Below are 21,601 nucleotides of genomic sequence, written 5' to 3' on the forward strand. Positions count from 1 at the left end.
TACTCAGCCATTAAAAAGAATACATTTGAATCAGTTCTAATGAGGTGGATCAAACTGGAGCCTATTATACAGAGTGAAGTAAGCCAAAAAGAAAAACACCAATACAGTATAGTAACGCATATATATGGAATTTAGAAAGATAGTAACAATAACCCTGTATACGAGACAGCAAAAGAGACACTGATGTATAGAACAGTCTTTTGGACTCTGTGGGAGAGGGAGAGGGTGGGATAATTTGGGAGAATGGCATTGAAATAAGTATAATATCATATATGAAACGAGTCACCAGTCCAGGTTCCATGCACGATACTGGATGCTTGGGGCTGGTGCACTGGGGTGACCCAGAGGGAGGGTATGGGGAGGGAGGAGGGAGGAGGGTTCAGGATGGGGAACATATGTATACCTGTGGCAGACTCATTTTGATATATGGCAAAACCAATACAATATTGTAAAGTTAAATAAAATAAAATTTTAAAAAAATTAAAAAAAAACACTTTCAAAAACATTATTCAAGCAAGAAAATCCAGGGCCCATGTGTACACAACAAGGGAATACACTTAAGTATTATCCCAGAGGCACTTTTGCACACCCCATCTTCAAAGAAGTCTGATTATCAGACTGTGCTTACTCACTCAGTCGTGTCTGACTCTTTGCAACCCCATGGACTATAGTCTGCCAGGCTTCTCTGCCCATGGGGATTCTCCAGGCAAGAATACTGGAGTGGGCTGCCATGCCTTCCTCCAATTGGCTAAGTTGGGAAAAGGTAGGACAGACATGCTCCAGAGAGGCTATCAGAATCTCCCAGAGGAAGGAGCAGTAACATCTGGATGTGCCCCAGGAGCAGACTGTCTGACATGGATGGCCTGGAGGCTTAGAAAGCCTTCTGCATGGCAAGGGAAGACCAGTACAAGAGAGTCTGAGCCCACCGGGTGTTCAGACTGGGCGAATGCGACTGTGGGTACCTTGCTTTCTTATCCTAGGCTGCAGTGGTTTTATTGTGTCTACGACATCTGCTAGTAATTTACAGCTTTTACTGAGCCCCAGGAGATAATTCAAGGACAAATCCTATTCTAAACCCTCTCCTGGGCTTGTAGCAGCCTATGTGCATTAAGAGTGCTGAGTGTATCTGTAAAAACAGAAGTATAGTCATTCAGTTTTCTGTCACCGAAGGATGCTTCTCACAAAAGGTCATGTCAAGGAGTTAGGAACATGTAGAAGGACACTTTTATTTTTTAGCTGGAATTAAAATAAAAGTTAAAGAACTTAATTTTTTTTTTTAACAGCAAAAACTCACTACAGCATTTCCTACCAAATCAGAGAGTGCAAATACCAGAAACAGGTCATCAGCCTAAGATGATCCCATTTTTACTTATGTATCTTTGATATATTTCATATTACTTTTCAGACATTTCTGAAGTTAACTACCATGACATTTATGTCGTCTCTGAAAAAGAATTTTTCTTTCTTTATTGCTCAGTTCTAAAGTTTCTTTCTGAGAGCCAAAACATTCAGAATGTTCCCCGCTGGCTCTGACATCAGTATCGTTTCCTCCCAGGCCTGTGAAACCAGCCTCATCACCCAGAACCCCCTGCTGTTCTCCTTTGCCTTCCACAAACAACTCCTTTCCCATCGTTGTCCATTTTCCTGCTCCAAATGAGAGACTGAGAATGTAGAATATAATCTGCAGATGCCCATTATCTTGTTTGTTGAAAATAATTGGTAAAATGGCCTTCAGTTTTACTGTAATGATCTTCCTTCTTGGTCTTAATCTTTTGTTTTCCCCTCAGAACCACCACTACATTTCACTTATAAGTGACCTGCTAGAAGAAATCAACTTTGAATTTTCAAGTTTAAAGTTAATTTGCTATGTTTGTGTTTTTGGCCCAAATATTAAATATTTCTGGAAATGGAACTTCTGGGACAAGAACAACCAAGTGTCTTGACAGGGACAGTTTAGAGATGTTTTGAAAGCTATTTATGAACATACAGCCACTGGTTCATGATAAGCAATCAATACGATCATGAGAAGGGTATCACATTAAAATGATCTCCTTAAAAAATGATATTGGCAATGATTAAATAGGACCTTAAAAAATTCTCTACGATGTCTCTATGATGACCTACAAGACCTTCTAGAACTTACACCAAAAAAAGATGTCCTTTTCATCATAGGGGACAGGAATGCAAAAGTAGGAAGTCAAGAGATACCTGGAGTTACAGGCAAATTAGGCATTGGAGTACAAAATGAAGCAGGGAAAAGACTAACAAAGTTTTGCCAAGAGAATGCGTTGGTCACAGAAAACATCCTCTTCCAACAACACAAGAGATGACTCTATGCATGGATATCAACAGATGGTCAATACCAAAATCAGACTGATTATATTCTTTGCAGCTGAAGAGGGAGAAGCTCTATACAGCCAGCAAAAACAAGACTGGGAGCTGACTATGGCTCAGATCATGAGCTCCTTATTGCAAAATTCAGACTTAAATTGAAGAAAGTAGGGAAAACCATTAGACCATTCAGGTATGACCTAAATCAAATCCCTTACAGTTATACAGTGGAAGTGACAAATAGATTCAATGGATTAGATCTTGTAGACACAGTGCCTGAAGAACTATGAACCGAGGTTCATGACATTGTACAGAAGACAAGGAACAAGACTACCCCAAGAAAAAGAAATGCAAAAAGGTAAAATGGTGGTCTGAGGAGGCCTTACAAATAGCTGAGAAAAGAACAGAAGCCAAAGACAAAGGAGAAAAGGAAAGATATACCCATCTGAATGCAGAGTTCCAAAGAATGGAAAGAAAAGATAAGAAAGCCTTCGTAGTGATCATTGAAAAGAAAAAGAGGAAAACAATGGAATGGGAAAGACCAGAGATCTCTTCAAGAAAATTAGAGATACCAAGGGAATATTTCATGCAAGTTCAGTTCAGTTCAGTTCACTCAGTCGAGTCCGACTCTTTGCAACCCCATGGACTGCAGCATGCCAGCCTTCCCTGTCCATCACCAACTCCCAGAGTCTGCTCGAACTCATGTTCATCGATTTGGTGATGCCAACCATCTCATCCTCTGTCGTCCCCTTCTCCTCCTGCCTTCAATATTGCCCAGCATCACAGTCTTTTCCAATGAGTCAGTTCTTGGCATCAGGTGGTCAAAGTATTGCAGCTTCAACATCAGTCCTTCCAGTGAATACTCGGGACTGATTTCCTTTAGGATTGATTGGTTGAATTTCCTTGCAGTCCAAGGGACTCTCAAGAGTCTTCTCCAACACCACAATTCAAAAGCATCAATTCTTCAATGCTCTGCTTTCGTTATGGTCCAGCTCTCACATCCATACGTGACTACTAGAAAAACCATAGTTTTGACTAGACAGACCTTTGTTGGCAAAGTAATGTCTCTGCTTTTCAATATGCTGTCTAGTTTAGTCATAAGCTTTTCTTTCAAGAAGCAAGTGTCTTTTAATTTCATGGCTGCAGTCACCAACTGCAGTGATTTTGGAGCCCAAGAAAATAAAGTCTGTCACTGTTTCCATTGTTTCCCCATCTATTTGCATGAAGTGATGGGACCAGATGCCATGATCTTAGTTATCTGAATGTTGAGTTTTAAGCCAGCTTTTTCACTCTCCTCTTAGATGGGTACAATAAAGGACAGAAATGGTATAGACCTAACAGAAGCAGAAGATATTAAGATGAGTGGCAAGAATACACAGAAGAACTATACAAAAAAGATCTTCATGACCCAGATAACCAGAATGGTGTGATCCCTCGCCTAGAGCCAGATATTCTGGAATGTGAAGTCAAGTGGGCCTTAGGAAGCATCACTATGAACAAAGCTAGTGGGGGTGGTGGAACTCCAGCTGAGCTATTTCAATTCCTAAAACATGATGCTGCACTCAAGATGCCAGCAAATTTGGAACACTCAGTAGTGGCCACAGGACTGGAAAAGGTCAGTTTTCATTCCAATCCCAAAGAAAGGCAATGCCAAAGAATGTTCAAAATACTGCACAATTGCACTCATCTCACACACTAGCAGAGTAATGCTCAAAATTCTCTAAGCTAGGCTTCAACAGTATGTGAAGTGAGAATTTCCAGATATTCAAGCTGGATTTAGGAAGGGCAGAGAAAACAGAGATCATATTGCCAACATCCGTTGGATTATTGAAAAAGCAAGAGAGTTCCAGAAAAAACATCTAATTCTGCTTTATTGACTATGCCAAAGCCTTTGACTGTGTGGATCACAACAAACTGGAAAATTCTTCAAGAGATGGGAATACCAGAACACTTTACCTGCCTCCTGAGAAATCTGTATGTAAGTCAAGAAACAAGAGTTAGAACCAGACATGGAACAGCAGATTGGTTCCAAATTAGGAAAGGAGTACATCAAGGCTGTATATTGTCACCCTGCTTATTTAATTTATATGCAGAGTATATCACGCAAAATCCCAGACTGGATGAAACCCAAGTTGGAATCAAGATGGCCAGGAGAAATATCAATAACCTCAGATATGCAGATGACACCACCCTTATGGCATAAAGCAAAGAGGAACTAAAGAGCCTCTTGATGAAAGTGAAAGAGGAGAGTGAAAAAGTTGGCTTAAAACTCAACATTATTAAACTAAGATCATGGCATCTGGTCCTATCACTTCATGGCAAATAGATGGGGAAACAATTGAAACCATGACAGACTTTATTTTCTTGGGCTCCAAAATCACTGCAGATAGTGACTGCAGCCATGAAATTAAAAGACGCTTGGTCCTTGGAAGAAAAGGTTCAATGCAGGATACAGGAAGCTTGGGGCTGGTGCACTGGGATGACCCAGAGAGATGGTATGGGGAGAGAGGTGGGAGGGGGGTTCAGGATGGGGAACACGTGTACACCCATGGTGGATGCATGTTGATGTATGGCAAAACCAATACAATATTATAAAGTAAAAAAAGAAAAAAAAAAGAAAAAAAGCTATAACCAACCTAGACAGCATATTGAAAAGCAGAGATATTACTCTGTCAACAAAGGTCCATCTAGTCAAAGCTATGCTTTTTCCAGTAGTCATGTATGGATGTGAGAGCTGGACAATAAAGAAAGCTGAGTGCCAAAGAATTGATGCTTTTGAACTGTGGTGTTGGAGAAGACTCTTGAGAGTCCCTTGGAGACTCCTTGGAACAAGGAAATCAAATTAGTCAATCCTAAAGGAAATCAGTGCTGAATACTCATTGGAAGGACTGAGGCTAAAGCTGCAATACTTTGGTCATATGATGCCAAGAACCGACTCATTGGAAAAGACCCTGATGCTGGGCAATACTGATGGCAGGAGGAGAAGGGGATAACAGAGGATGAGATGATTGGATGACATTACCTACTTGATGCTCAAACTCTGGGAGTTGGTGAGGGACAGGAAAGCCTGGTGTGCTGCAGTCCATGGGTTCACAAAGAGTTGGACATGACTGAGTGACTGAACTGACTTAAAAATTCTCTATCGAAAATCTTTAGATAAAAATAAAATACTTTAAAATCACCTTTTCCCCTCCTATCTATTACCCATCTCCTTCCTTCCTTCTTTCCAATGAAGAATTATTTCTTGAAAAATTTTGAAAATCAAAGCCCAAAGTACAAGAAGAATGGGCTGTAACTCACTCCAGTATTCCTCCCTGGAAAATCCCATAGACAGACGAGCCTGGTGGACTGTAGTGCATAGGGGTCACAAAGAGTTAGACATCACTGAGCAATTGAGCTTACATACATGGATACATTGTTTTATCTGGAAAGTAGTTTACAGTATGACTCTGCCTATATGTATCATAAAATAGCTGCATTTTAATTCCCAACTTACATTTAGAAGAATAATCCAAATGTTTGCCCACTCAAATGTTACACTTTCCAATCATACTCTCTAATCTGGCAAGAGATTAGACACAACGTAAGACTGAACTGTATTTAACTTCAAACCGTTCTATTTTCTATTAAGTGAGAGCTCATGTTCCCAGTACTGTGTTAAGTGCTGATGTGCACTATCTAGTTCAATCTTTACAACCTTGTGAAGGAGTATTATCCCCATTTTAAACACGTGAAAACCAAGGCAAGGAGAAGTTAAGTATCTCACGCAAGGCTGCATCAACAGTTAAGTGGAAGAGCTGGGATTCTGTAGTACTTTTTTCTTTAATTTCCTGAACCCTGCTGCAATGATAACAAAACGTGAGGCCTCTGCTTTTAAAAACTGTCAGGAGAAGTTTTAAAACACCACACCCAACAATCAGGCTTAAGGGAAGCCAGTGGGACCTGGTGTTCGTCCAGTGGACACAGTAGGATGTGCTGCATCCCCAAACGTTCAGGGGCTCTGGAAGGTGACTGGCAGGAGGTCCCTATGAATGACACAGTCAACGTTAGCACGGGGCAGCTCTTGAGAAGTGCCCTGGAGGATTTTCACCAAGCTGTCCCGGTTGGGTCAGGGTACAGCCGATTCAGAACAAGGTTACCGAATAATGACTACAAGAGCAGCTATAACGTGTCATGGATTTCATAAGGTTCTACCAAAATGGAAATATTCTTTTGGTAGAATGGTTTCTGCTATCTTATCGTATTTAAGAAAAATTTAAAGAATTTCTCTTGGGAAATAAAAATATCCCGTTAAAGTCAAATTTCTATTAGACAATAAGAGAAAAAACAGAAGCACTGATTAGCAGCTATAATCCACAATGACTTTCTTAGAACCTTCCAGATCAGTGGAAGGTTCTCTTTATTGTTACCTGGGGCAAATATTAATAGAAGTGTCTCAAAGAGAAATAAGAAAAAATAGAAGCTAAAAACTAAAGGTAAACTATTCTAATTATCATTGAAAGAAAAGACTGAATTGGCACATGGCATGCAAAGAGATTTTTCTCTTTCAGTATATCTCCTGGGAGAGGAAACTGTGAATTTAGGCAAGTTTTGATTCAGACCATAAAAGTTTTTAAGACAAGGTTTTAAGATCTGGCTATTCTGGGGAGACGTCCCTGGAGGTCCAGTGGTTAAGACTTTACCTTCCAACACAGGGAGTGTGGAGTCCATCCCTGGTCAAGGACCTAAGATCCCACATGCCTTGTCGCCAAAAAACCAGAACATAAAACAAACAATATTGTGAGAAATTCAATAAAGACTTTAAAAAACGGTCCACCACATCTAAAAAAAAAATCTTAAAAAAAAAAAGATTTGGCCATCTCTCAGAGAATGTTTCACAGAAGATCTCTTTTGGGTCAGATACTCCAACCCATGTACAGCAAAAACTCCAGTGGGATTTTGTGGAGCTGAGGTAGTTGTGTGTGATGTTCCTACATTCCTCTGGAGAGAGCCAGACCTGCATCACTTTCAACAAAGAACGGTCTTAATTTATTTAACAAGCCATGAGGAACCTTGATGGTTCTAAGACTTCCCTAAGTCTCCCTCTACCTCCACTGGTTCTCAAATACAACAGTGAATATACCAGCACAAATGGAAAAGATTTAGCTGAGCACAAAGATCTGAGAGGATGAACAATAATAAAGGGAGGGTGAAGAATGGGAAAACCATGCTGATGGAAGAGCCATGACTTGTCAAGGACAGTTTGTTCTCAGCACATCCCTGTCCTCTTTTCTCCTTTCCGGTGTCCATTTCCAAGAAGTCAGCGCCCACATGTTTGCAATGTGACTCACGACTAATGGTACGAGAAGTGGAAGGGGTTTGCAGTAAAAAGCTCGATCCTTCCTCTTTGCTAGCCATCTGGGCTCCCACCCAACCTAGTTCTGCTGAGCTCACATGCGATGCCAATTTGAGAAAAATAAAGTAAACTAAATTTGAGCTGTGCTTTCAAAGTCTGAATTGCTGAATCCCCTGTTTTCTGCAGGCTTAGGTGACGACAAAGCACGGTTTACTGTTTCTTACATGATAATAAAGAAATTATCAAGTTTCTCTCCCTTTAAAAGACTTAGTTAAATTAAGCTGAAGCTTCCTAGGAATACTGGATGCAGTCTGCTTTGATGGAAGACATTTGCTAAAAGAAGCAGACATGTTTTCCCTGATGTCAGTCAGTCAATCAGTTAGGGCCAGTTTGGGCAAATATCTTTAAATTCTCAGACATTTCTTTTTGAGAAAATATCTAGTGTTCAACATTCAGAAAATTGCTGCATTTTAAAAGTGTGACCTGAGCTAGCAGTACCAGAGTTCAGAAGCAAGGCTATCACACCTATGCTGTGATTTCTCAGAGGACTCCTAGATGCCCATGGAAATCCAAAGCTTAATTCTCTCTTTTTGCCCTGTAATATTCTTCTGCCTCTCAATTCTCAGAATTGTGTTTTTTGTCTTTAAATCTCTCTCACTCAGGGTACTCAAGAGACATAAGCAAAGGAAATTAGAGAATAAGACTGTCAAAATTCTGTACAGCTAGAGTCCATCTAGTAAAATAGAATATTACATTTCTGAAAGTAGTCCATTTCACTCGTTTTTCTGGAAGGCACAAAACATGCATAATAGACTCAATTTTGTGATTCTTTCCCAAAGGGGAAAGAAACCTGTGTGGATGCAGGTGGCTTGAGAAATGATCAGTATTCTATAGAACCTAGTGCCTTCCCTAGGTAAGGAATAAAGGGAAATTTTAGGTTAAGGACATTAGTATTTTGAGATGTTATCAAAAGAACTGACATGAGGAACTTGATGTAAATAGCAGTGATACACAACATGTTTTAATGACTAGAACAACAATTTTTGTTACTATTAGAATGTCAGTGATTACTATTAGAATATCAAGAAATTACAAACTAAGTTGAAAAAAATCCCTTCCATCCAGTTTTCATGTATTTGCCCAAAACTGCCTACTTCTTGTGTTTTTGCCCATACCTTTCTTCCACTAATGAACATGTCTGGGGTCTCTCAAAAGACAAACTTCCACTTCTATACTCTGTGACCACACAAGATCCAAAGATGCCCAGGCGTAACTCCCCAAGATTCTCCCAACAGACCCTATAGCAATGGTATTCAATGAGCATGATGAGAAGAAGGTGAACTGAGACAGTGGAACCAACCAGGTATCAAGCAGTGAAAAGGTTATAGAATAGAGTAAGAACCTGTAGTTCCAGAGTTTTGGATCATTCTTACAGCACTGAGTCAAACTACTTCTCACAAGATCATATAAACAAAATGTGATTTAAATTCAAACCCTCACCACCTTTTGACAATTTATGGACAGTGATTGATCTCTTAATCTTGAATCTACTTGCTTTAAATTCAAAGAGCCTCTAAAAGAGGAACAATGTTCCCATAAAACACTCAATATGCAAGGAACACAATAAGGGCTAAACTAACCTCTATTTGAGCTGATGCATTTAAAGAACCAGATATATAGACAAAGGTCTGAGAAAATAAGCATATCATTTATTACTTATTTTCAGACCCTAAAGTACCATTTTTTTTTCTTTTTGGTTTTTAAACTTACTTTTTAAGTTTACCTCATTTGAAGAAAATATCCTTCCTTAGTGGACAAAGAGGCTGAAGGACCTAACAGAAAGCAAGATAGTCTCTAAACCCCTACATCAACCTTTAATTTTATTTTTTGAGCAGGCCATCAATTAGAGACTGACTGTTAGATCAGTAGGTGGCACTGCTTGGTTTTAATCATCCCTGCTTCTATTGTGAACTCAGATCATATCAAGAAACTAATTAAAAAGAATAACATCCTAATAAAGAAAACTAATCACTGATGCATAGCTCAACTGTCAGAAATTAAATAGTGGCCATTTGGCACAACTGATCTTATACATGAGCAAGATTCAGAAGATCCTTCAGTAGAAAACTGTGATGGACAAGGCATAATAGGGTAGAAAGACATGCAGGATGACCTGGTGAGCTCTCAGTCAGCTGATTCTCCTCTTGGCCTTCCTTCTCTGTGAAGTAACAGCCTCTCCCCTCTTTGCAGGGCCTCTAAAGGTGAGCACCTGGGGGCTATCTTAGGCCTGCTGCAAATTTCTTCCTGTGCTCTGTTCTTATTTTAGAATTTCCATCTGCTCTTCATCCCTTCTGTGAAGACCTCCAAAAGATACTCATAAATCTTGCCTCCAGATCTGATTCCCATCCCACAAATTAAGTACTGTATTTTCAAAATTATTTGGAAATCTAGTGTCATCTCAAATTCAACCTGTTCAGAACCAAATTCATCTTCATTAATTGATTTCCATTTGTTCATTTATTCCTTCATCCACCCATTAATTGGTACTGTGCTATGCATGGGGTATAGATAAGGATAAGGCACTTCTTGATTTTAAGGAGCTCAGAGTCTGTCAGACTAGAGAATCATAACCTACTAGCCAAAAAGGATCAACACGCCCTACCCAAATATCCTTATCTGGTATTCGAGGCAGCTGATGCCACAGGAGATGAAATGGCTTGCTTAAGGTCACATTTGCTATTGGCAAAGCTGGGAGTGAAACCCAGGACTTCTGGCTTGCCAGTTCCTAATAAGTCATAATTCTCCCAGTCACTCTAGTTCAGATCTGAGAAGACATGTGATTCTTCACCATGTCTCACCCTCAATAGCCAGTCTACCAAAAAGCACTTAGGTGTCTTTCTTTTGAGCATCTCTCACATCTGCCATTTCCATTGCTTTCCGACTGTCATCAGGCTGTTTCAGGTCAGCATCACCTTCACACAGCACACCTTCCACTTGCCAGCAGATATTCAGTTTCCTGACCTTCCCTGCATTAGTGAATTTCCCCTGCCTGACCTGCACTACCCATCCCACCCCTATGCATCCTCCTCCAATTTGATCCACAAGTGGACGCTAAGATAATCTTTCTGAAACACACTGAACACTCCCTGTGCCTGATCCAAAACTGAACTGAGTCTCAGAAACCCTCAGTATCAGTTATCAAACTAGGATCCACAGAACACTGACTCCAGTATATATTTTGTGGGAAAAGGGGTCTCTGGTCATGGGGAAATACTGTTTGCACTTTGCCCTTTGAGAGTCACAGTCTCTTGAATCAGTATTTCCCAAAATTATTTGACTGCAAAATTCCCTTTTTGCAGGGAACATACACTACCACCTGTCAGATCCAGTGTTTACAGAAACACAGTGTAGGAGACAGTCAGCCATAGCATAACAGGTTGCCAGGGCAGCCCAGACATGCCAACTCTCCTTCTCAATCTCAGTTCTTATATTCTCCATGACCACCGGCTCCAGACAAACTTATCGTTTCATTGCTATTTAATAGGCTATGAACCTAACACTTTCTCTTTTCTTTGTTTTCATAACTTTACCAATTGGAAACATTCTTCTTCCTTTCTTAAATCTTACCCTTCCTCCAATATTCCGGTCAGATCTAATCTCTACTATAAATCTTTTACCAGCTCCCTCATAGAATTCATTTACCTGTATCATAAAACCAAAATCTCAACGGTGGAAAATATTCATAGTTCACATCTGAGTCAAGAAGCTACTGGTACAAAATTTTCCCATAAATAACTTCAAAAGTAATTTACAAGGTAAGATTGCATTACACTCACAAGAACTGTATTTCTATAAAACTATCAGGGTCTCTAAGTAGGAAAAAAGGAAATTTAATATCAATAAATAATTCACTATAACAGATACTGAGTTCTGCTCTTTCTACCAGAAAAACACTAAGGAAGACATTAGGAAAAATTCATGACTTCATTTTTCAATTTGCAAAAATTATCAAGAATCAGCTAATAAATACTATCATGAGAAGAAAGCCTGAATACTTTACAGAAAAGATAAAATCATTACAGATGCTATAAGCATCACTTATATACTAAGCAAATATTATCCCCTTCCTGGAGATTCTTTTCATACAACATAAACAAAATTAGTCTCATTTATTTAAAAGATATCATATCTGTGTATCACTATCTTATAAAGTGGTTTTCTTCCTAATGGTAAAAATATGCCTTGTGCCCAATTCAGTTCCTATTTTAGAATTCAAAAATAATATTAAATGCCACATATTAACACATTTAACATCTGCAATGAGAAGCTTTGGGTTTTGTGCATGAAGAAAAGAAAATCTGAGGTTAAGCCTAGTCTTTTTACTTCTGAATTTAATATGTACAAGCCTTAGCTGTGGGCCTCCCACCTCCTTTTGACTACCAATCTTTGCCATCCCAGAGTCACCCAACCCCAGAAGGCTATGAGAAAAGGACAGCAGTCATCAGCCTGGATTCTCTGTACCAGCTGGGAAAAATCTTGGACTGCCCACACTCTGGGCCTTGCCAGCCATGTCTAAGATTGCCCTGACTGATTGCTCCTCCCTGCCTCTGTCCCACTCAGCAACTTACTTGCCTGGGATTTGTAATGCCTTCTTGAGCTTCTCACATCTTTGGGTATGGCTTACTTTTACAGGTACATGTCCTGTCCTTCCAAGACTATATTTTCACCTTGACTTAACCTCTTTCTGGTCTAACTCATTATATCTGAAGATCCCTTGGCTCAGTTGAACCCTAGATTGTCTTCTGACATGAGAGAAGATTCAGCCTCAATCCACATCTCCAACCTTATTTTCCTACACGAACCCTTTACTTCAAGCAAAACTGAACCATTAATGGAGCTCTAAACGAACCACTCCTTGAATGAAACCCCAATTTTGTTTTCCAAAAGTTCCATTCTGCAAGATCCAACTCAAGGCTCTGCTCTCAAAAAGCCTACTCTAACTTTGTAGCCTATGATAATCACCTCAGCCTCTGAATTAGTGTCCTGACAATCTTTACCAGTGATTCACATAGCCAATTCTACTAAATATTAGTTCCAAAGGGTATCTCCAAGGGGAAGGCTTCCTCTTAGAGATTTATAATGCTCATTATCATATGAAAGACTTTTAGCCATCTAACAGCAAAATAAACCTTTCAAACAATATGGAACCCAGTGTATCTCAAACTTACTTAGCCATGGAATACATTTTCTATGTTATATCTTGTAATCATAATTTCGAGGTACAGATAAAAGGAAAACTGCTGTATATAAGTCAGTGGCATTTCTCACAAATGACTTTTTATTCTAATGTGTCCTTGTGCCCAACAGGTCTGAATGGTAACAATCCAGCAGCTCTAACTAGTTGTGGGCTTTCTTAACTCCTATTATTGTCTTTACCCTCACATCAGTCTATGCTTGCTAAGTTTAAAATAACACACAGTGCCCAGCACATACAGAAGATGCTGGCTATTCATTTTGAGGCAGTGGGGCAGAGCGGTCAGCAGTTTGATCTGTGATATAGGCACATAAAAGTAAAAAACATATGAACAGACATAAAGGGAGGAATTTACAATAATGTAATAATAGTAGTGGACTTCAACATCTCACTTACATCAATGGACCAATCACCAGACAGAAAATCAATAAAGAAACTATGACCTTAAATGACATATCAGACCAGCTGTACTTCATAAATATCTACAGGACGTTCCATTCAAAAGCAGCACAATATACATTCTTTTCAAGTACACATGCAACATTCTCCAGAACAGATCACATGCCAAGTCACAAAACAAGTCTAAACAAATTTAAGAGATGGAAATTATATCAAGCATCATGTCCAACTGCAACAGTATGAAAGCAGAAATCAATTACAGGAAGAAAAATGGGTAAAACACAAACACATGGAGACTAAACAACATGCTACTAAAATTCAATGGGTCATGGCAGAAATCAAAAAAGAAAGCATCAAAATACGTCAAAATAAATGACAATAAAAACACAGCTTTCCAAAATCCATGGGATACAGCAAAAGCAGTTCTAAGACAGATATTCATAGCAATATAGTTGTACCTCAAGAAACAAGAAAAATTTCAAATAAACAATATAACTTATTATCTAAATGAATTAGAAAAAGAAGACCAAACAAAGCCTACAATCAGTAGAAGGAAGGAAAGAATAAATATAAGAGAGGAACTAAATAAAATAGAGAACAACAAAAAAAAATCAGTGACACCAAGATAAATAAAACTGATAAGCCTTTAGCCAGGGTCATTAAGAGAAAAAGAGGGAGAATGCAAATAAAACAAGAATGAAAGAGGAGAAATTACAACTGATATCACAGAAATACAAACAATTGTAAGAGAATACTATGATGGTCATATGCTAACATATTAGACAACCTAGAAGAAATGGGTAAATTCCCAGAAACATACCATTTTCCAAGATTGAATCAGGAAAAGAATAATCTGAAAGATCGATTACTAGTATCAAAATTGAATTAGTAATCAAAAAATTTTTAAGAGAAAAAAAGTCCCAGACTGCATGGCTTCACGGGGAATTCTATTAAACATATAAAGAAGAGTCTACCAAACTACTTATCAATCTCAAACTAACCCAAAAAATTAAACAGGAGGGAACACTCCCAACCTCATCTTATGAGCCCATTACCCTGATACCAAAGCCAGAGAAAGATACTGCCAAAAAAAAAAAAAAAACAGGAGACAATTACAGGCCAATATCTATGAAGGATACACATACAAAAATCAACAACAAAATATTAGCAAGCCAAATTTAACAATATATAAAAAGGATCATACATCATGATCAAGTGGGATTGTTCCAGGGATGAAGGGACGGTTCAATATAAACAAATAAATCACTGTGACATGCCACATTAACAAAACAAAGGTTAAAACCCCACACGATCACTTCTCAAATGATTCAGAAAAAGCATTCAACAAAATTCAATTGTCATTCATGATAAAAACTCTGAACAAAGTTGGTATAGAGGGAACATATTTCAACATAATAAAGCCCATTTACAATAAATACACAGCTAATATAATACTCAGTGGTAAAAAGCTAAAAGCTGTTTCTCTAAAATCAGGAATAAGACAAGGATGCCCACGCTTGACAATTCTATTTAACATAATATTAGAAGTTCCAGCCTCAAAAATCAGATAAGTAAAGAAACAAAAGGAATCTAAATTGGAAGAAATGAAACTGTCAGTATTTGCAAATGACATGATACTATATAAAAAGAATCCTAAAATCTCTTCCATAAAACTACTAGAACTAATAAATGAATTTGGTAACATTATAGAATATAAGATTAATATATAGAAATCTGTAGCTTTTCTACACACTAATAATGAACAATTTAAAAAGAAATCAAGAAAACAATTCCATTTACAATTGCATTAAAAAGATTAAAATACCTAGGAATAAACTTAATGAAGGAATTGAAAGACGTATACTCTGAAAACTAAAGACACAGATAAAGAAACAGAAAATGGTTTCTGGTCTTACGTTGAGATCTTTAATCCATTTTGAGTTTATTTTTATGTATGGTGTTAGAAAGTGTTCTAGTTTCATTCTTTTACAAGTGGTACACTGTTGATGGGAATGCAAACTAGTACAGCCACTATGGAGAACAGTGTGGAGATTCCTTAAAAAACTGGAAATAGAACTGCCTTATGATCCAGCAATCCCACTGCTGGGCATACACACTGAGGAAACCAGAAGGGAAAGAGACACGTGTACCCCAATGTTCATCGCAGCACTGTTTATAATAGCCAGGACATGGAAGCAACCTAGATGTCCATCAGCAGATGAATGGATAAGAAAGCTGTGGTACATATACACCATGGAGTATTACTCAGCCATTAAAAAGAATACATTTGAATCAGTTCTAATGAGGTGGATGAAACAGGAACCTATTATACAGAGTGAAGTAAGCCAGAAAGAAAAACACCAATACAGTATACTAACGCATATATATGGAATTTAGAAAGATGGTAACAATAACCCTGTGTATGAGACAGCAAAAGAGACACTGGTGTATAGATCAGTCTTATGGACTCTGTGGGAGAGGGAGAGGGAGAGGGTGGGGAGATTTGGGAGAATGGCATTGAAACATGTATAATATCATGTATGAAATGAGTCACCAGTCCAGGTTTGATGCATGATACTGGATGCTTGGAGCTGGTGCACTGGGACGACCCAGAGGGAGGGTATGGGAAGGGAGGAGGGAAGAGGGTTCAGGATGGGGAACACAGGTATACCTGTGGCAGATTCATTTCGATATTTGGCAAAACTAATACAATATTGTAAAGTTTAAAAATAAAATTAAAAAAAAAAACAGAATAAAAAAAAGAAATAGAAAATGATACAAATAAGTAGAAAAGTATCCTGTATTCATGGACTAGAAGAATTAACATCGTTAAAAATGCCATATTATCCAAAACAATCTACAGACTTAATATAATCCCTATTAAAATACCCATGACATTTCTCAAAGAACTAGAACAAGTAAACCTAAAACTTACTTGGGACCACAAAAGACCCCAAATAACCAAAACGATCTCAAGAAAAAGGAACAAAGCTCAAAGTATCACACTCCCTGACTTCAGACCATACTAAAAAGCTAAACAAAAGAGTGTGGTACCAGCACATAGATCAATAAAACTGAATAGAAAGCAGACATATAGATCAATGAAACAGAATAGAGAGCCCAGATAAAAACCCACACACCTACAGTCAATTAATCTATGGCAATCTAATTCCACCAACAGACAAACAGATAAAGAAGATGCGGTGTTGTGTGGCGTGTAATACAGTTCAGTTCAGTCCCACAGTAGTGTCTGACTCTTTGCGACCCCACAGACTGCAGCACGCCAGGCTTCCCTATCCATCACCAACACGGGAGTTTACTCAAACTCATGTCCACCGAGTCGGTGATGCCATCCAACCATCTCATCCTGTCGTCCCCTTCTCCTCCTGCCTTCAGTCTTTCCCAGCATCAGGGTCTTTTCCAATGAGTCAGTTCTTTGCATCAGGTGGCCAAAGTATTGGAGCTTCAGCTTCAATCCTTCCAATGAATATTCAGGACTGATTTCCTTTAGGATGGACTGATTTGCTCTCCTTGCAGTCCAAGGGACTCTCAAGAGTCTTCTCCAACACCACAGTTCAAAAACATCAATTTTCAGCACTTAGTTTTCTTTATGGTACAGCTCTCACACCCATACACGACTACTGAAAAAACCATAGCTTTGACTAGACAAACCTTTGTAGGCAAAGTAATATCTCTGCTTTTTAATATGCTGTCTAGGTTGGTCATAGCTTTTCTTCCAAGGAGCAAGTATCTTTTAATTTCCTGGCTGCAGTCACCATCTGCAGTGATTTTGGAACCCAAGAAAATAAAGTCTGTCATGGTTTTCATTGTTTCCCCATCTATTTGCCATGAAGTGATGGGACTGGATGCAATGATCTTAGTTTTTTGAATGTTGAGTTTTAAGCCAGCTTTTTCACTCTCCTCTCTCACTTTCATCAAGAGGCTCTTTAGCTCCTCTTTGTTTTCTGCTGTAAGGGTGGTATCACCTGCGTATCTGAGGTTATTGATATTTCTCGTGGTAATATTGATTCCAGCTTGTGTTTCATCCAGTCTGGCATTTCGCATGATGTACTCTGCATATAAGTTAAATAAGCAGGGTGACAATACACAGGCTTGATGCACTCCTTTCCCAATTTGGAACCAGACTGTTGCTCCACATCTGGTTCTAACTGTTGCTTCTTGGCCTACATACAGATTTCTCAGGAGACAGGTCAGGTGGTCTGGTATTCCCATCTCTTTCAGAATTTTCCAGTTTATTGTGATCCACACAGTCAAAGGCTTTAGCATAGCCAATGAAGCAGAAGTAGATGTTTTTCTGGAATTCTCTTGCTTTTTCTGTGATCCAACAGTTGTTGGCAATCTGATCTCTGGTTCCTCTACCTTTTCTAAATCCAGCTTGAACATCTGGAAGTTCACGGTTCACATACTGTTGAAGCCTAGCTTGGAGAATTTTCAGCATTACTTTGCTAGCGTGTGAGATGAATGCAATTGTGCAGTAGTTTGAACATTCTTCAGAGAAGGCGATGGCACCCACTCCAGTACTCTTGCCTGGAAAATCCCATGGACGGAGGAGCCTGGTAGGCTGTAGTTAATGGGGTCGCTAAGAGTCGGACACAACTAAAGTGACTTAGCAGCAGCAGTTGAACATTCTTTGGCATTGGCTCAAACAGTAAAGCATCTGCCTGCAATGCGGGAGACCCAGGAAATGCGGATTTCCTGGGTCAGGAAGATCCCCTGGAGAAGGAAATGGCAATCCACTCCAGCACTCTTGCCTGGAAAATCCCATGGACGGAGGAGACTGATAGGCTACAGTCCATGAGGTCGCAAAGAGTCAGACACGACTGAGCGACTTCACTTTCACTTTCTCTGGAATTGGAATGAAAACTGACCTTTTCCAGTCCCGTGGCCACTGCTGAGTCTTCCAAATTTGCTGGCATGTTGAGTGCAGCACTTTCACAGCATCATCTTTCAGGATATGAAATAGCTCAACTGGAATTCCACCACTTCCACTAGCTTTGTTCGTAGTGACGCTTTCTAAGGCCCACTTGACTTCACATTCCAGGATGTCTGGCTCCAGGTGAGTGATCACACCATCGTGATTATCTTTTTTGTACAGTTCTTCTGTGTATTCTTGCCACCTCTTCTTAATATCTTCTGTTTCTCTTAGGTCCACACCATTTCTGTCCTTTATTGTGCCCATCTTTGCATGAAATGTTCCCTTGGTATCTGTAATTTTCTTGAAGAGATCTCTAGTGTTTCCCATTCTGTTTTCCTCAGCCATAAAAAGGAATGAAATTCTGCCATTTGCAACAAGTAGACAGACCAAGAAAGTATTATGATTAGTGAAATAAGTCAGATGGGGATGACAAATACTATGTTATCACTTACATGTGGAACCTGAAAAATAAAACAAATATATACAGCAACATAGAAACAGACTCACAGGTATAGAAAACAAATTAGTGGATACCAGTAGGAAGAGGGAGTGGAGAGGCGCAAGATAGGGGTATGGAATTAAGAGATACAAACTACTGTGTATAAAAAAGATAAGGAACAAGGATATATTGCACAGCACAGGGAATTATAGTCATTATTTATAATAACTTTAAATGGAGTACCATCTATAGAAATATCAATTCACTACATTGCATACCTTAAAAAAAAAGAGAATTTAGTCTGTGGAATCAGACAGATTCTGTTCTAACTCTAGCTCAGGTCTCAGTAGTTAGACAGTGAGGTCAAGGACAATGTCTGTTTTGTTCATCAATGCCCAGTACGCAGTGCCTGGTACAGAACATGCAGTCAATAAGTATTTATTGAGTGAATTAAGGACAAAACAGTTTTCCACTCAAATGATTTTGCCCACCAGAGGACATCTGACATCTGGATGGAGATTTGGTTCTTGCAACTAGCATCCAATGGGTAAAAGTCAGAGCTGCTATTAAAATATCCTGCAGTATACAGGACAAAGAATTATCCAGCCCCAAATGTCAATAGTGAAGACGTTGAGAAACCCTGCTCTAGAGTGAGGCCAATCAGGGATAAATTTCTAACTACTAACACTAATTGCTTGACCTTGAGTAAGTTATCCAATTTCTCTAACTCTTAATTTCCTCATCTATAGAATGGGAGGCTAATTATAGCTGATAATAATATATATATATATATAAATGAAATAAAGTAGGTATCATGTATGAAGTGCTTATCAGCAACTGGGGCATAGAGTGTGACCTCTATAAATGTCACCTCTGAGTGTTCTAACCATTAACCTTCATTCACTGGCACATAATGACAATGAGGTCCCTCAGATGGAATCTTTACGCTCTTGGATCACACCGTTATCAATCTCAGAGTGAGTACTCACATCACATTAAGCCCTCTTCCCCACTACATTTATTGCAAGGTTTATTGTATTTATTTGCTTACCAGAGGCTCAATAGTGAAAATGGTATTCAAGAAGAGCATGCTGTCTGCCTGAACCAGCTTTCTCTGATTCTCAAAAGTTCGGGAGAGAATGGAAAGACGTTGTCGGAGAGAAGAATCGATAATGCACTCCTCAAGAAACTCATCAGTCTCACTCTTTTCCTTTTTGCTAAGATCATCACAGACCCTAAAAAAAAAAAGAAGAAGAAGAAACATGAGATTTATGAGGTACTTCCATGAAGTAAAGGGCTCCCCTCCAGCCCATCCTCTTGTGAATAGTCTCACCCATGACCTTGGGGTGTCCTTCCTTGCCTGAGACTGTAATATACCAGTTGAGAGACCTTATACCTTATCCTCTCAAGAACTTCAGTTTGTTTCCTTCAAGAAGTACCCCAGGCTTCCTATCCTACTCAATGCTCATATGCTTACTCCTGAGCCCTTATAGATATTTGCACAAATATTTTCCTCTAGGTAATTGTGTTTTCCAGGATGCTTTTTCAATATTTAACATCTACCCTGCCTCTCATACTTCAAGGGAAATTTTTTGTTTCTTCTAAACTTGCTTAGCTTGAAATCTTTCCTAGCCATTATTACCTACAGAATCTGGAGCCAGCAAAGACTAGGTTTTGATACTAATTCCACTCTCTATTTACTCACTCTGTGACTTCAGGAGTTACTTAAACCCTCTAAGCCTCAGTGCCATCATCAACAAAATGGAAAGAATAGGAGATCCTCCATCATAAAAATATGTTGAGAATTAAATATGATCAGGGACATGGGGTAATTCTTGGAACAAAGCAGTTGCTCAAGATATGCCAGTTTTCTCCCTATATGAACCCCAGGCAGTTGCCAAGCTATCAAGTTATAAAATACTCAGACTTTAAGTGGAGACACATCTTTTCTCTTTCTCTCTCTAGATCTTCACATCCCTTGTGATAAGTCAGAAAAGCAGCCTTCACGACCGTCTATTCATTACTGAAGGTATGCTCACATAACTCCTTGTGTCTGTGACTTCATCTGAAGGCTGAATTTCAAGCCCTGCCAGGATACATGACCATTTTCCCAGCATTTTTCTGGTATTACCAGTGGTGAGAGACATTATTTAGTAATGTGAATACTGAGTGAGAAGCTAGGGTCACTTAAATCCAGCCCCAGCCCCAATTATTTTGTAACTGACTTCATGCAAACCATATGCTCAGCAATGTCAAAGAACTCTTTCTAAAATAACTTCAGTGTTCAGGGTCCTTTGGTCACACAGCATAAAGAAGTCGAAGAAGTGGGTTCAGTGTGTTCTGGTCCCAGTGAAGAAAGCATCGTGTGCTCCCTTTTTCTTGCTTGATGGGACACAAGGTAACCAAAGCAGCCATCGTACTATACTGCTGGGCAGGTCAAGGCAAATTAAAGGCAGCTCAGTCCACAGGAAGAGAGGAAATCATGTATTCCTCCAGGTGGAATTTATTAATACATATCTATGAGTTCGTCAAGGCTGTATATTGTCACCCTGTTTATTTAACTTACATGCAGAGTACATCATGAGGAACACTGGACTGGAAGAAACACAAGCTGGAATCAAGATTGCCGGGAGAAATATCAATAACCTCAGATATGCAGATGACACCACCCTATGGCAGAAAGTGAAGAGGAACTCAAAAGCCTCTTGATGAAAGTGAAAGTGGAGAGTGAAAAAGTTGGCTTAAAGCTCAACATTCAGAAAACGAAGTTCATGGCATCCGGTCCCACCACTTCATGGGAAATAGATGGGGAAACAGTGGAAACAGTGTCAGACTTTATTTTTCTGGGCTCCAAAATCACTGCACATGGTGACTGCAGCCATGAAATTAAAAGACGTTTAGTCCTTG

The 21,601-nt window shown here is 39.1% G+C and overlaps 1 protein-coding gene across 1 annotated transcript in view; it reads right to left on the reverse strand.

Moving 5' to 3' along the window:
• The window catches only part of HYDIN (HYDIN, axonemal central pair apparatus protein), a 474,307-nt gene that overhangs the window by 239,413 nt on the left and 213,293 nt on the right, over positions 1-21,601 (reverse strand). The window contains 1 exon segment of the mRNA XM_010850902.1: positions 19,746-19,929. Coding sequence (XP_010849204.1) covers positions 19,746-19,929 — 184 coding nt within the window.

The sequence above is a fragment of the Bison bison genome, unplaced genomic scaffold (genome assembly GCF_000754665.1).
Source record: "Bison bison bison isolate TAMUID 2011002044 unplaced genomic scaffold, Bison_UMD1.0 scf7180017864297, whole genome shotgun sequence".
NCBI classification, from domain to species: Eukaryota; Metazoa; Chordata; class Mammalia; order Artiodactyla; family Bovidae; genus Bison; species Bison bison.